The sequence below is a fragment of the Mustelus asterias genome, chromosome 1, assembly GCF_964213995.1.
Source record: "Mustelus asterias chromosome 1, sMusAst1.hap1.1, whole genome shotgun sequence".
NCBI classification, from domain to species: Eukaryota; Metazoa; Chordata; class Chondrichthyes; order Carcharhiniformes; family Triakidae; genus Mustelus; species Mustelus asterias.
The window spans coordinates 36,426,100-36,442,021 of record NC_135801.1 but is presented as its reverse complement, the minus strand read 5'-3'; the positions used below and the strand labels follow the sequence as shown (position 1 = coordinate 36,442,021).

Below are 15,922 nucleotides of genomic sequence, written 5' to 3'. Positions count from 1 at the left end.
TTGTGTCTATATATGCCCTGTTTGTGAACAAAATTCCCACTCACCTGAAGAAGGAGCTTAAGGCTCCAAATCTTGTGGCTTTTGCTACCAAATAAACCTGTTGGACTGTAACTTACAGAAGGCAGAGATTCGGGATAAATGGGTCTTTTTCTCGTTGGCAAGATGTAACTAGTGGGGTGTCACAGGGTTCAGTCCTCGGGTCCCAACACTATAATCATCTTGGGTGCAGGGATAGAAGGTACTATATCCAAATTTTCAGATGACACTAAAATAAGTAGAAAGCAAGTTGCAATGAGGAAATAAGAAATTTACAAATGGATATAGATAGGTTAAGTGAGTGGGCCAAAATGTGGCAGATGGAGTTTAACGTGGATAAGTGTGAGGATATCCATTTCAGTTGGAAAAATGGAAAGGCAACTTATTACCTAATTGGAGAGAGGTTTTGGAGTGCTTTGGGGCAGAGGGATCTGGGTGTCCTTGTGCATGAGTTGCAGAAAACCAGTATGTAGGTATAACAAGTAATAAGGAAAGCAAATGGAATTTTGGCATTTATAGCTGAAGGAATAGAATATAAAAGTAAAGAAGTGTTGCTGCAACTATATAAGGCACTGGTGAGACCGCACCTGGAATGCTGTGTACAGTTTTGTTCCCCTTTTTTTGAGAAATGATGTAGTGGCATTCGAGGCAGTTCAGAGGAGGTTCACTAAGAGTGGCATGGCTTCAGCGCCAGGGACCTGGGTTCGATTCCCAGCTGGGGCACTGTTTGTGCGGAGTCTGCACATTCTCCCTGTGTCTGTGTGGGTTTCCTCCAGGTGCTCTGGTTTTCTCCCACAGTCTGAAAGATGTGCTGGGTAGGTGCATTGGCCATGCTAAATTCTCCCTCAGTTTATCCGAACAGGTGCCAGAGTGTGGTGACTAAGGTAACTTCATTGTGCTGTTAATGTAAGCCTACTTGTGACTGACAAAATTTTAGATTGATTCCAAAGATGAGGAATTTGTCTTATGAAGAGAGATTGAGCAGTTTAGGCCTATAATCTGTAGAGTTTAGAAGAATGAAAGGAGATCTAATTGAGGTATAAAAGATATTGACAAAGTCGACGTAGAGCAGATGCTTCCTCTTGTGAGGCAACCTAGAACAAAAGATCATTATTTTAGGATAAGGGATAGCAGATACAAAACAGATGAGCAGAAACTACTTCTCGCAAAGGGTTGTGAATCTGTGGAATTCACTACCCCAAAGTGTGGTGGGCACCAGGACATTGAGTAAATTTAAGGAGGCAATAGATAAATTTATAATTAGTACATGTTCATAGAATCATAGAATCCCTACACTACAGAAATAGGCCATTTGGCCTATCGATCCTGCACCAACAATGATCTCACCCTGTAATCTTATATATTTACCCTGCTTATCCCCCTGACACTAATGGACAATTCATCATGGCCAATCCACCTAACCCACACATCTTTGGACTGTGGGAGGAAACCAGAGCACCCAGAGGAAATCCATGCAGACACAGGGAGAACGTGCAAACTCCACACAGACAGTGACCTGAGCTGGGAATCGAACCTGGGTCCCTGGCGCTGTGAAGTAGCAGTGCTAACCACTCTGCCACCGTGCCACCCTAGGTTATGGAGAATGGGCAGGAAAGTGGAGTTGAGGCTGAGACAAGATCAGCCACGATTGGCAGAGCATGTTCAAAGGGCTGACGGGGGGGGGGGCTTGTGGGGGCATCAGGGCTTGCACTGGGAGGCCAGTGATCGGGGGGTGGGGGTTCAGAGTGGCAGTGATGCAGGGTGGCGGGGCTGGCCAGCAGTTGGGTTGGCCAGCAATCGGGAGGCCGATAGTGCAGGGCCACTGCTGCTGCCAGCCTCTCCAGTAGGAATAGACAGACCCTGCCCACAGATTTTCAGCATGAATCCCGATAGGGCACTCTGCAGTGCTCAGTGTGGGAGATTCATTCTGAAAACCCCACTTAAAGCGAGAGTTACTCCAGTTTTCACGCGGATTCAGCACTTGGAATTTTTTTGGGAGCATCGCCCCCATAATTCCTCAGAAAACTTAAAATTAAGTCTGCCTCTGAGTATATGTCATGTGGCTCTAGCTATATACTGGATTCTCAGGTAATGGTGGGTATGGGCTGACCCCAGGTGCTTGGCATATCTCCTGCCTTTCTTTCTCCTTTCTCCAAATTATACAAATGATACACATGCTCAGATTTAAATTGCAGCATTTGAAAATGGCAGCGTCAAAACTCCTTACACAAATACTGAAAATAAAGTAGGTCCAAAAGAATATTGCTCCACAGACTACGGCCAGGCCAAGTGATAAAGAGCAGCTACCCTTTAAATGTCAGTATTGTCAAGTAAATGTCAAGTATAGCAACCTTTAGCATGAATGCATGCGAAATGAGCACGTGAGCTGTGAGAAATCACAAGCATTTTCATTTGCACAGCATTGGAATATTTTCATTCAGTTCTCATCTGTTTTTGGTGAGAATGGTCTGTAACATTCTTTGTGCTCTCTTACCCCCCACATCGCACTGACTGGAAGTTATTGGACAGAACTTTCTGATCTGGACATCCTGCCAATATGATATTTTCTTAGACTTTAGCGTTAGCTATTGGGAAATCACCCAATATGTTTGTTAAACCTGGGATCTCAGCTCGTGAATCTGGGATCAAGGAAAGTAATACCATTTGTGTTTTACATATATTTGGTTTTTTTCTGAAACTTTTTTCTGGTACTTCATTTTAATAGACATATAATATGGTAGGATTTTCAGGATGCCGAGCGATTGGTGTGCACCATCCCAAGAGTTGGCATGTAACACACAACTGCTGACTCTTAAACTCCCACTGCCATTTAATGCTCACTGAGTGTTGATTTGCACTGGGTGGGACTTCACTCCAGCCTTGGAAGGGAGCCCTGCCTTGAGAGCTATCAGCCAATCAAATTGGCCTGCCACAGCACTGCAGTGGCCAGAAGCAGTACTGCAGTACTCTGCCCAGAACTCGGTCCCAGGAGTCTACACGATTATTTTACTCCCTGTTACTCCTTTTATTACCTTAGTGCATTTTTTTAACCGCATAATATCTTAAGAGATGTAGGACCTGAAGTTAACAGTGAGACCACCGGTGTTTGCAGTTATTATGACATAAATTGAACAGCAAGAGGTTACTGTCTGAAATACGATCTAGACGACGGGACTGGGGGCATTCTGGCCAAGTTTGCCGATGATACAAAGATAGGTGGAGGGGCAGGTAGTATTGAGGAGGTGGGGAGGCTGCAGAAAGATTTAGACAGTTTAGGAGAGTGGTCCAAGAAGTGGCTGATGAAATTCAACGTGGGCAAGTGCGAGGTCATGCACTTTGGAAAAAAAGAATAGAGGCATGGACTATTTTCTAAACGGTGACAAAATTCATAATGCTAAAGTGCAAAGGGACTTGGGAGTCCTAGTCCAGGATTCTCTAAAGGTAAACTTGCAGGTTGAGTCCGTAATTAAGAAAGCAAATGTAATGTTGTCATTTATCTCAAGAGGCTTGGAATACAAAAGCAGGGATGTACTTCTGAGGCTTTATAAAGCACTGGTTAGGCCCTATTTGGAATACTGTGAGCAATTTTGGGCCCCACACCTCAGGAAGGACATACTGGCACTGGAGCGGGTCCAGCGGAGATTCACACGGATGATCCCAGGAATGGTAGGCCTGACATACGATGAACGTCTGAGGATCGTGGGATTATATTCATTGGAGTTTAGGAGGTTGAGGGGAGATCTGATAGAGACTTACAAGATAATGAACGGCTTAGATAGGATGGACGTAGGGAAGTTGTTTCCATTAGCAGGGGAGACTAGGACGCGGGGGCACAGCCTTAGAATAAAAGGGAGTCACTTTAGAACAGAGATGAGGAGAAATTTCTTCAGCCAGAGAGTGGTGGGTCTGTGGAATTCATTGCCACAGAGGGCTGTGGAGGCCGAGACGTTGAGCGTCTTCAAGACAGAAATTGATAAATTCTTGATTTCTCGAGGAATTAAGGGCTATGGGGAGAGAGCGGGTAAATGGAGTTGAAATCAACCATGATTGAATGGTGGAGTGGACTCGATGGGCCGAATGGCCTTACTTCCGCTCCTATGTCTTATGGTCTTATGGTCTTATAGCCAGCTCCTTCACATGTGCCTCATCGATTGATTTAACAATTAAATAATGGCAATGGTATGAATTTGCTGGACTTGTCCTTGATAGTAGACTAAAGATGACTAAAAAAGGTTAGGGCTGATGCATTCAGGAGTATGTGTGTTTTAAACGATGTGCTACATATTGATTATTGGTGAACAACCTCTCTGACCCTGAACATTAAACTCAAATTGATGGTGGCTCATTTCCTCAAAAGAATTAATATTGAAGATTTTTAAAAATCTCTTCCTGTCTGCCTGCCTCTCATATCTTTCACTGCTAATTCTATTTGCATTCCCATACCTTTACTTTGCTTTCAGTAGATAATTTAATTTTAATGTATATTTCCTGCTTTTCTTCCGAATGGTGATTGCTAATTATATAAAACTGGAAGTTTCCGTCCTCTCAATGAAGGCAAGTGGAGTATGAGTAATGATGACATACTGTTAAAAATGCAGTATGTTTCTGTTTCAATTTTAGCACACAACAAATTAGGCAATTAGATTTTAAAGCAACTTGGAGGGACTGGAGTTACGTGGGTAGATTGGAGAAGATGGGGCTGGGCTCTTTGGCGAAGAGAAGGATGAGAGAAGATTTGATAAAGTACTCAAAATCATGAGGGGTCCAGACAGAGTAGATAGAGATAAATTATTCAAATTGGCAGCAAGGTCAGGAACCAGAGGACAGCGATATAAGGGCCTTCAGAATTTACCATTTCTCCAGCAGCATAGGTTGGAGATAGACTTCGGGAGTTTATGAAAGTCCTGATGCATGCACATGCGTCTAGAAGTGCAATGCTCAATCCTCCGAGTTTTTTTTTGCTCTCAAGCTGACTGCGCTTTAAAGTGCTTCGCTTTAAATTGATTTGAAAGTGCTAACTTTGTTTAGATGCCTCAGTGACAGGCAAGTATTTACGCTGACTTCTTTAGACACTTTCATTCTTGGTCTAACTGCAGTGAAGAGATTGGAGAGATATTTTATGTGGGCAAAATGATTGGACATATGTTTAAAAGATATTGAAGTATGTGCAGAAAGTGAAAGAAAGATGGAAATTTTAATTTTTTTACAACTTTATCATGCACTTATGCAAGTGTTTTCAAAGTGGATTTGAATCATGTCATGTCTGTGATGAGCTTCAGCTAAAGTTATTTTGTAAAATTTGTTTTTACAATGCATTTTAATGCAGTGTGGCGTATTCCAGTTTTAAGAGTCTCTTTAATGCAATGTGGATTCCTAGAAATCTCAAAATAGTACATTTGATGTATGTGAAAATGAGTCCTGCATTTACTTTGACAAGTATGTGATTTGACTTTTTCAAATACTTTAGGAAAGTATGAGAGAACATATGCATGCCTCCTGTAAGCCAATGTGAACTATCTGTCTGATGGGTATTCCAGAATCCAGTGCAGATTGCAAACTTGATCTTGAGTCAACCACTGGTGCATGTCATTTTCAGCTTTGCTTATTAGAAACACTCCACTTCTGTTGAGGGCTCAGAGTAGCACAGGGAAGAAGCGCAGGTAACATGTCCGTTAACTGAGGAAGTGGATCAGTTATCCACCCCTGAGAATGTACAGGCACAAGACAATATATGAAGTTATGTCAGAGGAACAGTTTTCAGGAGACCATCCTTCAACAAGGAAACAATGGGATGCCTTTGTGAAATGTTGAAGGAAGACCTGAAGCCAAACTCGAATTGCCGCACTGCCTTAACAATAGAGATGAAACTCACAACAGCACAGAATTTCTTTGCATCCAGGTCTTTTCAACATAGCATTAGTGACTGGCGTAACATTTTGCAGAGTGCTGCGAAGACCTGCATTCATCAGGTAATGAAGGCAATTTTTCAAGGCTTTGTGGCTTATTAGTTTTGGCATATCCCTGTGATGATGAAGAAGTGGTCCCTTGCATGTCACTGGATTGCTGATTTTCTGATATTGGGGCTGTTGATGGAATGCATATTCCATTGAAAGCAGCAGTAGATGAGGTCTTTTGTTCATCAACAGGAATGTGTTCCATTTTTTAACGTGTTGGTGTACGATGTCCAAATGAGGATCCTCAATGTAAATGCTAACAATCGGGCAAGTGCCCATGACCCGTTCGTCCTGGGGAATTCAATGTTACACCGAGTCATGATAACATCACCAGGAATTACTGGATGACAAGGGATACCCACTGAGAACGTGGTTTATGATACCATTTTGGAGGACCACCAATGAAGCACATGAATGATGCAACTGTGCACATGTAATAACACACCAGGTACTGGAGAGGACAATTGGACTTTTAAAGTCAGATTTTCATGGCTGGACAGGTCAGGAGGCATGTTGAAGTATGCACCTGAGATAGTCTCAAAGGTTGTTCTAGCATTGCACAACTTTGCCCTCCAACAAGGACTCAACCTTCATCCTGAAGATGACTTGGCACCAGACAATGAGGGGATGGAGGAGGGCAACGTGGAGCCTGATGCAGATAAACCTACAGGCATCACCAGGAGGAGGCCCAGGTTCCAGCTGCTGCAAGGGCAGCTTGAGATCATCTAGTTGCTGTTTTGACAATGAGGGGCATTGAGCTTTTGAAATGAACAATATTTCCCTCCCTCTCTTCCTCCCTCTTTTCCAAAGCAAGCCAAGAGAACTGTTGTGGTAAAGTTTAAAAGAAGTTTTACTTCATTTCTAAAAAATTGAAAAGCTTGAGGCAGTTCTTATTCAAAAATGTCGTAATGCAGCTGCTTTATGGGATCAAGATTTTTTATCCCTTACATGATTTTTGAGAATAAATGTTTTTCATACAGCTTTACAGATTGCTATAAATGTGTTATTACAATATCAAAACACAACACTTAAATGGAAACTAACTATAACTGAATAATATAAGTGAAATAAACAAATCTGAACAGAAATATTTTTAAATGATGGCATAAATATACCAATACAGGCAGATTAAGGATACATTTGTCATCTGGGTCATCACCTGTATGGTTTGCAAGTTGCCTATGAGGTTGTGAAGGTGTGGGAGCATTTGTCAATGCTGCAGACTCCTAACCTGAAGGTTCCGAATGCCCTCCCTCTGACACAGTAGCCATATCATCACAGCAGACTCACCTACATTGGGCTCTGATGTGATCATGGCAAGTATAAGAGCAACAAAAGCATTATTATCTGTCATCTTAACGGTGTGATCACATAGCTTTTTTAAATCTTGGCTCAGCCCCACATCTATATCACCGCTGTTTATTATGGTGTTGGAGAGACCCATCAGCCTCCCAAATGTGTTCCTCCTGTTCAGAAAGGTACTTGATGTATGCCAAACTCTCGCCAATCAGTGAGCGCTCCTGGGTATTATGGTCCTGCTTTTCCTACAGAGGGAAATGGAAATTTATTTTATGATAATGGTAGAGCTCCAACCTTCTTTCCAACATATAGCTGACCAGGAATCTCTCCCGTTCTTAATGCTTGCCATTGGTGTGTGTTGGAAGGATTTACAAGTTGATACTTGACCCGTTTTGCCATGTTATGAAGTCATCAAATTTTGGAGTGGGTCTTGAACATGGAGTTTCTGTTCCAGAGGCAGGGATGCTACTCACTGCTCCACAAAATCAAGGGAGGGTGGGGTGGAGGGGTGTAGTAAAATATGTATTGATGAAATGTGATTTTTTTTCATTGTTAGGAGGGGAGTCAAGGACAACTCCTGGTCCTTGGTGCCACGAATCGACCTCACGCCTTGGATCCAGCACTTCGGAGACCTGGGCGATTTGATAAGGAAATAGAGATTGGTATCCCTAATGCAGCGGACCGTGCAGATATCTTGAAAAAGTTTCTGAAGAATGTTCCCACCTTGTTGATGGAGGGGGAGCTGACACAGCTTGCAGATGGGGCTCACGGCTATGTTGGAGCAGATCTGGCAGCAGTCTGCAAGGAAGCAGGTAACTTGCATTCAATTCTGGTCTGGTTTTTGTTGTTGCACCATCTTGTGGTGACTATGAGGTGGTACCACCAAAATACTAAGCAAGTTACATTTTAACTGACGCTCTTTGACCTGCTGAAGAAAAACAGAGCGAGCTCCATTCACTTTATTGATTGTATAAAAATAAATGTTTTGGATTGAAACATTGCATGCCACATTGCAAGTATTTGGCAGTCAGAGCTTCTTTGCAATGTCCAATATTGTATGTTTGGCAACAATGTGGTAGAATGTTGGTTTTCTCATTCCTTTCTGCAAATCAGGAGTTCCTATAAACACCCCCACAGAAAATGGTGGGGTTGGGAAGGGGATGGAGTGAAGTGGGTGAGGGGGGAGTGGGCATAGAACATAGAACAGTACAGCACAGAACAGGCCCTTCAGCCCACGATGTTGTGCCGAGCTTTATCTGAAACCAAGATCAAGCTATCCCACTCCCTATCACCCTGGTGTGCTCCATGTGCCTATCCAATAACCGCTTAAATGTTCCTAAAGTGTCTGACTCCACTATCGCTGCAGGCAGTCCATTCCACACCCCAACCACTCTCTGCATAAAGAACCTACCTCTGATATCCTTCCTATATCTCCCACCATGAACCCTATAGTTATGCCCCCTTGTAATAGCTCCATCCACCCGAGGAAATAGTCTTCGAACGTTCACTCTATCTATCCCCTTCATCATTTTATAAACCTCTATTAAGTCTCCCCTCAGGCTCCTCCGCTCCAGAGAGAACAGCCCTAGCTCCCTCAACCTTTCCTCATAAGACCTACCCTCCAAACCAGGCAGCATCCTGGTAAATCTCCTCTGCACTCTTTCCAGCGCTTCCACATCCTTCTTATAGTGAGGTGACCAGAACTGCACACAATATTCCAAATGTGGTCTCACCAAGGTCCTGTACAGTTGCAGCATAACCCCACGGCTCTTAAACTCCAACCCCCTGTTAATAAAAGCTAACACACTATAGGCCTTCTTCACAGCTCTATCCACTTGAGTGGCAACCTTTAGAGATCTGTGGATATGGAACCCAAGATCTCTCTGTTCCTCCACAGTCTTCAGAACCCTACCTTTGACCCTGTAATCCACATTTAAATTAGTGCTACCAAAATGAATCACCTCACATTTATCAGGGTTAAACTCCATTTGCCATTTTTCAGCCCAGCTTTGCATCCTATCTATGTCTCTTTGCAGCCTACAACAGCCCTCCACCTCATCCACTACTCCACCAATCTTGGTGTCATCGGCAAATTTACTGATCCACCCTTCAGCCCCCTCCTCTAAGTCATTAATAAAAATCACAAAGAGCAGAGGACCAAGCACTGATCTCTGTGGCACTCCGCTAGCAACCTGCCTCCAGTCCGAAAATTTTCCATCCACCACCACCCTCTGTCTTCGATCAGATAGCCAGTTACCTATCTAATCGGCCAACTTTCCCTCTATAGTTCCACTTAGTTTCATCTAGTATCACTCCAGCGACAAGGGGCCAAGTGTTGATCTCTGTCCATGTAACTGGTGAAATGCTATAATGTTCAGCTAGTTACCACTTATTCTAGTAAGTAGATATGAAGGACACCTGTTCATTTCCAAAGTTAGTGTTACAATTGTAAAAGGCAGAATAAAATGGAGATTCCAGTATTTGGGAGAGCTTAATAGTACAGAAAAGATGAATTTGACAACAAAAATGATTTGTCAAAAAAATCCCAGATGCAGTTTCCACTGCGCTCAAATCAAAGAAAATCTATTGAAACTGTTGGATTGTGTGAATGAGGTTTATTTTAAGGTGAAATTTTCAAGTTTGTTTACTTGGACACTGCATCAGCTGAGGACAGATAGATGGCCACTCAAATGCAACTTTGTTGATGCTTTCTATTGCACAGGACAGGTTAGGAAAATTACACTTAAAAAAAAAAAGACTGATTTAGGGGGAAAAATTATTTTTTGTGGTTATCAATTTATTTTCTTAGAAAATCGGTGGGTGATCTGTTCTTAGGCTGCTGCGTTGTGGTGTGTGGGCAGTGGCCCATGATCATCTCTCGGGGGTTTTTTTCACTGTTTTTGTGGAGAAATACATGACTTCTGCTGAGCCATCGCAGTATGAGTGAAGTCTACCGTCCCATGGCTTGGCGAACTGCCTCTCTGCACCTCACTGCTATACAGTAAGAAGTCTCACAACACCAGGTTAAAGTCCAACAGGTTTATTTGGTAGCAAATACCATAAGCTTTCGGAGCGCTGCTCCTTCGTCAGATGGAGTTGAAATGTGCTCTCAAACAGTGCACAGAGCCACAAAATCAAGTTACAGAATACTGATTAGAATGCGAATCCCTACAGCCAGCCAGGTCTTAAAGGTACAGACAATGTGGGTGGAGGGAACATTAAACACAGGTTAAAAAGATGTGTATTGTCTCCAGACAGAACAGCTAGTGAGATTCTGCAAGTCCAGGAGGCAAGCTGTGGGGGTTACTGATAATGTGACATAAATCCAACATCCCAGTTTAGGCCGTCCTCATGTGTGCGGAACTTGGCTATCAGTTTCTGCTCAGCGACTCTGCGCTGTCATGTGTCGTGAAGGCCGCCTTGGAGAACGCGTACCTGAAGATCCAAGGCTGATTGCCCGTGACTGCTGAAGTGCTCCCCCACAGGAAGAGAACAGTCTTGCCTGGTGATTGTCGAGCGGTGTTCATTCATTCGTTGTCGTAGCGCCTGCATGGTTTCCCCAATGTACCATGCCTCGGGACATCCTTTCCTGCAGCGTATCAGGTAGACAATGTTGGCCGAGTTGCAAGAGTAGGTACTGTGTACCTGGTATATGGTGTTCTCACGTGAGATGATGGCATCCATGTCGATGATCCGGCACGTCTTGCAGAGGTTGGTGTGGCAGGGTTGTGTGGTGTCGTGGTCACTGTTCTCCTGAAGGCTGGGTGGTTTGCTGCGGACAATGGTCTGTTTGAGGTTGCGTGGTTGTTTGAAGGCAAGAAGTGGGGATGGCCTTGGCGAGATGTTCGTCTTCATCAATGACATGTTGAAGGCTCCGGGGGAGATGCTGTAGCCTCTCCGCTCCGGGGAAGTACTGGACAACGAAGGGTACTCTGTCCACCATGTCCCGTGTTTGTCTTCTGAGGAGGTCGGTGCGGTTTTTCGCTGTGGCGCGTCGGAACTGTTGATCGATGAGTCGAGCGCCATATCCTGTTCTTATGAGGGCATCTTTCAGCGTCTGGAGGTGTCTGTTGCGATCCTCATCCGAGCAGATCCTGTGTATTCAGAGGGCTTGTCCGTAGGGGATGGCTTCTTTAACGTGTTTAGGGTGCAAGCTGGAGAAGTGGAGCATCATGAGGTTATCCGTGGGCTTGCGGTACAGTGAGGTGCTGAGGTGACCGTCCTTAATGGAGATGCGTGTGTCCAAGAATGCAACCGATTCCGGAGCGTAGTCCATGGTGAGTCTGATGGTGGGATGGAACTTGTTGATGTCATCATATAGTTGTTTCAGTGATTGCTCACCATGACTCCAAAGGAAGAAAATATCATCGATGTATCTAGTGTATAGCATCGGTTGAAGGTCCCGTGCGGTGAAGAAGTCTTGTTCGAACCTGTGCATGAAGATGTTGGCATATTGAGGTGCGAATTTGGTCCCCATGGCTGTTCCGTGTGTCTGGATGAAGAACTGGTTGTTGAAGGTGAAGACATTGTGGCCCAGGATGAAGCGGATGAGTTGTAAAATTGCATCTGGAAACTGGCAGTTGACGGCATTGAGTACTGAGGCCGTTGCAGCAATGCCATCATCGTGGGGGATGCTGGTGTAGAGTGCCGAGACATCCATTGTGACGAGGAGTGCTCCTGGTTCAACTGCTCCATGTGTGCTGAGTTTCTGTAGGAAGTCCGTAGTGTCGCGACAAAAGCTGGGGGTTCTTTGTACAATGGGTTTCAAGATGCCCTCGACATAGCCGGAGAGGTTCTCGCACAGGGTTCCATTGCCTGAAACGATGGGACGGCTGGGTGTGTTTGCCTTGTGTATCTTTGGGAGGCAGTAGAGATCTCCAACACGTGGAGTACGTGGGATGAGAGCACGGAGGGTGTTTTGAAGGTCCGGATCAAAGGTTTTGATCAGAGTGTTGAGTTGACGGGTGTGTTCTTTGGTCGGATCTGTGGGTAACTGTCTGTAGTGTTCCTCGTTCAGTTGTCGGTACACTTCTTTGCAGTAATCCGTTCTGTTCAGTATGACGATGGCCCCTCCTTTGTCTGCTGGTTTGATGACAATGTTGCGGTTGGGCTTGAGAGCGTGGATGGCGTTGCGTTGTGCTTGGGTGATGTTCGGTGCTGTCTTGTGAGTGCGGCTGATGAATTTGGTGTTGACGCACCTCCTGATGGCTTGGGCATACATGTCAAGTCGAGGGCAGCGGCCTTCCGGAGGAGTCCAATTCGACTCTTTCCTCTTCGGTTGCACTGCGGATCTCTCTGTCTGCTGTTCCGGTTCATTGGCTGTCTCATTGTGTTCGCTGTTGGCCTCTTGGGCTTTGTGGAAGAACTCCCGCAGCCTCGTTCGCCTGATGAATTCCTCTGTGTCTGCTGCGAGACTGATGGGGTCTATTTTGGTAGTGGGGCAAAAGTTGAGCCCTCGGCCGAGAACTTCGATTTCATCTGGCTGAAGTGTGTAGTCCGACAAGTTGACAATGGACTTTCCTGCAGTGGTACTGTTTTCTACTGTGGTACCGGGGGAGGCTTGGTTGCTGCTGGTGGTGATGCCGAGTTTCTCAAGTTTCCTGTTCTTGGTGTGCATGTAGATGGTGTAGTTCCTTTGTCTCGTCTGCTTGGCAGAGTTTCGCAGCTGGTCTGCGTCCTGAGCGCAAGTTGAGAATATGGATTCGATCTTGGTTTCCAGGCTGCGGCGTTTGCTGTAGAGCTGGTGTATGAGGTATTTGAGGAGGGTAAGAGAGGTGCGACGGCAAAGTCTCTCAGCGTAGTCTGTGTTATAGGTTGACCTGAGTGGGTTCGTGATCCGTAGTCCTTTCGGTATCTTGTCTTCTTTCTTGCATGTTTGTAGAAACTTGATGTCTGTGTCGATATGCGCGATCTTCGCGCATGTAAATAAACCTGTTGGACTTTAACCTGGTGTTGTGAGACTTCTTACTCTGTTCACCCCAGTCCAACGCCGGCATCTCCACATCCTCACTGCTATGGCAGCACAGAAAACTGAACTTGAACGTTTTCTCTTGAAAATACCTAGTTGCCTGTAGTACTTTGTGGCTGACACATAGAAGCAGTTACAGTGGTTTTCCTTCAGCTTTAACCTTGAGTTTAATGTCTGATGTAACAGAGTAAATTCTATGTCACCAGGCATTGTAGCTTCTGTTGAATATGTAAGTATGCAAATCGTGGTTGTTTAGAATTATGGACTGTTGCCTCATATTGTTTTAAAATTCCTCTGTTAGTGCTGCATTTTAATCTCTTTAAAGGTATTGGTTATCTGGATAGTAAATATATTTTGCAGTTACTAATTGGCAGGAAATGTGGACTAAAGTAGCTGGATTGTTTTAAAAACAAACTGTATTTTAATTTTGGGTTAATAGGTCCGTCAATATTGTACTCTATGTTCCACTTACAAACAAAACCACAAGAGGGCCTGCTTTAATACAAACAGTCAAAAATAAATATTTGGAATGAAAACATCGATTTTTCTCCTCCCCCCGCCCCCCCCCCCCCCTCCTTTTCTGGGAGATGGCTCTGTGGTTGCCAAGAACCATCCAACTTCTTGCCCAGTGTTATTTTTCACATATGAGCCTAAACAGTAAATGTTGACAGACTGTCTTATCATGGGAAAGTCCATGACTGAGTTTGATCTTCCTCTCACTGAAACCCAATATGTAGGGGGTAGGTTCCAAGACACAGTGGTGTGTGGCTTGGAGTGGAACTTGCAGGTGGTGGCATTCCCATGTGTCTGCTGCTTTGGCCTTCTGGGTGGTAGAGACTTTCTGGTTTGGACAGTGCTGTCAAAGGAGACTTGGTGAGTTGCTGCAGTGCATCTTACTGAAGGGCAAACCGCAGCCACTGCACCTGTGGTAGATGGTGAGAATGTTTTAAGGTGGTGCCAATCAAGTGAGTTGCTTTGTCTTAGATGGTATCAAGCTTAAGTGTTGTTGGAGGCGAGTGTAGATTGTTTCATCACATTCCTGATTTGTGCCTTGTAGGTATTGAAAAGACTTTGAGGAGTCTGGAATGAATTATTTACCACAGTATTTCCAGCCTCTGACCTGTTCTTGTATTCCCAGTATTTTTATATAGCTGATCCAGTAAGTTTCTGGTCAGTGGTAGGTGGGGGATTCCACAATGGTAGTGGTGTTGAATGTCAAGGGTCGATGGTTAGATTCCCTTACATTGAAGTTGGTCATTGCTTGACACTTGCATGGCATGAATGTTATTCAAGACTTCTCAGCCTAATCCTGAATGTTCCCAGGGTTTTACTGCATCCAGGGTAGACTGCTTCAGTATCTGAGGAGTCACGAATGATACTGAACATTGTGAAATCATCAGCAAACAGTCCTCCTTCTGACCTTATGGAGGGAAGGTCATTGATGAGCAGCTGAAGATAGTTGGACCTAGGACACTACTCTGAGGAACTCCTCGGCTTCAGGACATAATTACAGATGATTTACCTTCAACATCGCAACCAGCTTCCTTTGTGCTCGCTATGACTTCAACCAGTGGAGAGTATTTCCCCTGATTTCTTTTTACTTAAAATTTGCTCCTGATCCTTGATGCCACACACAGTTAAATGCTGCCTTGATGACAGGGCAAACACTCTCACATTACCTCTGCAATTCCCAAAAACAAAGAAAAGAAAGGCTTGAATTTATGTAGCACTTTTCAGCCATTACAATGTTAATGAAGTTCTGGTTGAAGTGTAGTTACTGTTATAGTGTAGGAAACACGGTAACTGATTTGTGCTAAGCAAACTTTTTCAAACGGTAATGTGACAATGATCAGATTAACTGTTTTTTGTGATATTGACTGAGGGATAAATATTGGCCAGGACACTGGGGATAATTCCCCTACTGTTCTTCAAAATAATATCACAGGATCTTTTACCTACAGATCGAGTCGGCAGATGGGGCTGTGATTTAACACCCAAAAGCCAACACCTTCAACAGTGCAGTGCTTCCTCAGTACTGCACTGGAGTGTCAGTCTTGATTTGTGTGCTCAGGCCCTGGAGTAGAATTGTCCTCTAACTGTGTGATTCAGAAACAAGTTTGTTACCAATTAAGCCACAGCTGACATACTGGCTGCGATTTTACCGGCTTGCCCTGAGCATCAATGGGCAGAGCAAGCTGGTAAAATCACGCGAGAGCGGAGAAATCAGGATTGCACCCAATTTCTTGGCTCTCACGACCTTTCGGGCACCGGATTTCCAGCGTGGTCAGCCTCTCGCCGTTTTCCGGTGAGAAGCTGGATAATTTTGTGATTTACATCGGTTTAGCGAGCCCAGCACTCAATCGTCCGGGCTTGCCTGCCTATGTGGCCTTGCCGGGAGGGGTTCTCTCCGGCGAAGAAAATACCTGCTCCCCATGAATGGGGAACAGTTGTGTTGCCCTCACTGGTAGAACCGGAGGCCATTGAGGCCCCTCAGGGAGGTCAAGGGAATAGGGGTGCCCCTTGGGCAGTGCCAGCCTGCCACTTTGACAATGCCCACAGGGCACCTTGGCACTGTTCACTGGGCAGTGATGGGGCCTGAAGGGGGCCTAAATGAGGTGGGCCCTGAATGGGTGGGGCCTGGAAGAGGGCTGTAGGGGAGGGGCCT

General features: G+C 44.7%; 1 protein-coding gene across 4 annotated transcripts in view; it reads left to right on the top strand.

Moving 5' to 3' along the window:
• Positions 1-15,922, top strand: part of afg2a (AAA ATPase AFG2A) — a 476,777-nt gene that overhangs the window by 38,963 nt on the left and 421,892 nt on the right. For all 4 annotated transcript variants that reach the window (XM_078211250.1, XM_078211230.1, XM_078211259.1 and 1 more), the window contains one exon: positions 7,846-8,101. In XM_078211250.1, the coding sequence (XP_078067376.1) occupies positions 7,846-8,101 (256 nt within the window). The remainder of the gene's footprint in view (positions 1-7,845; positions 8,102-15,922) is intronic.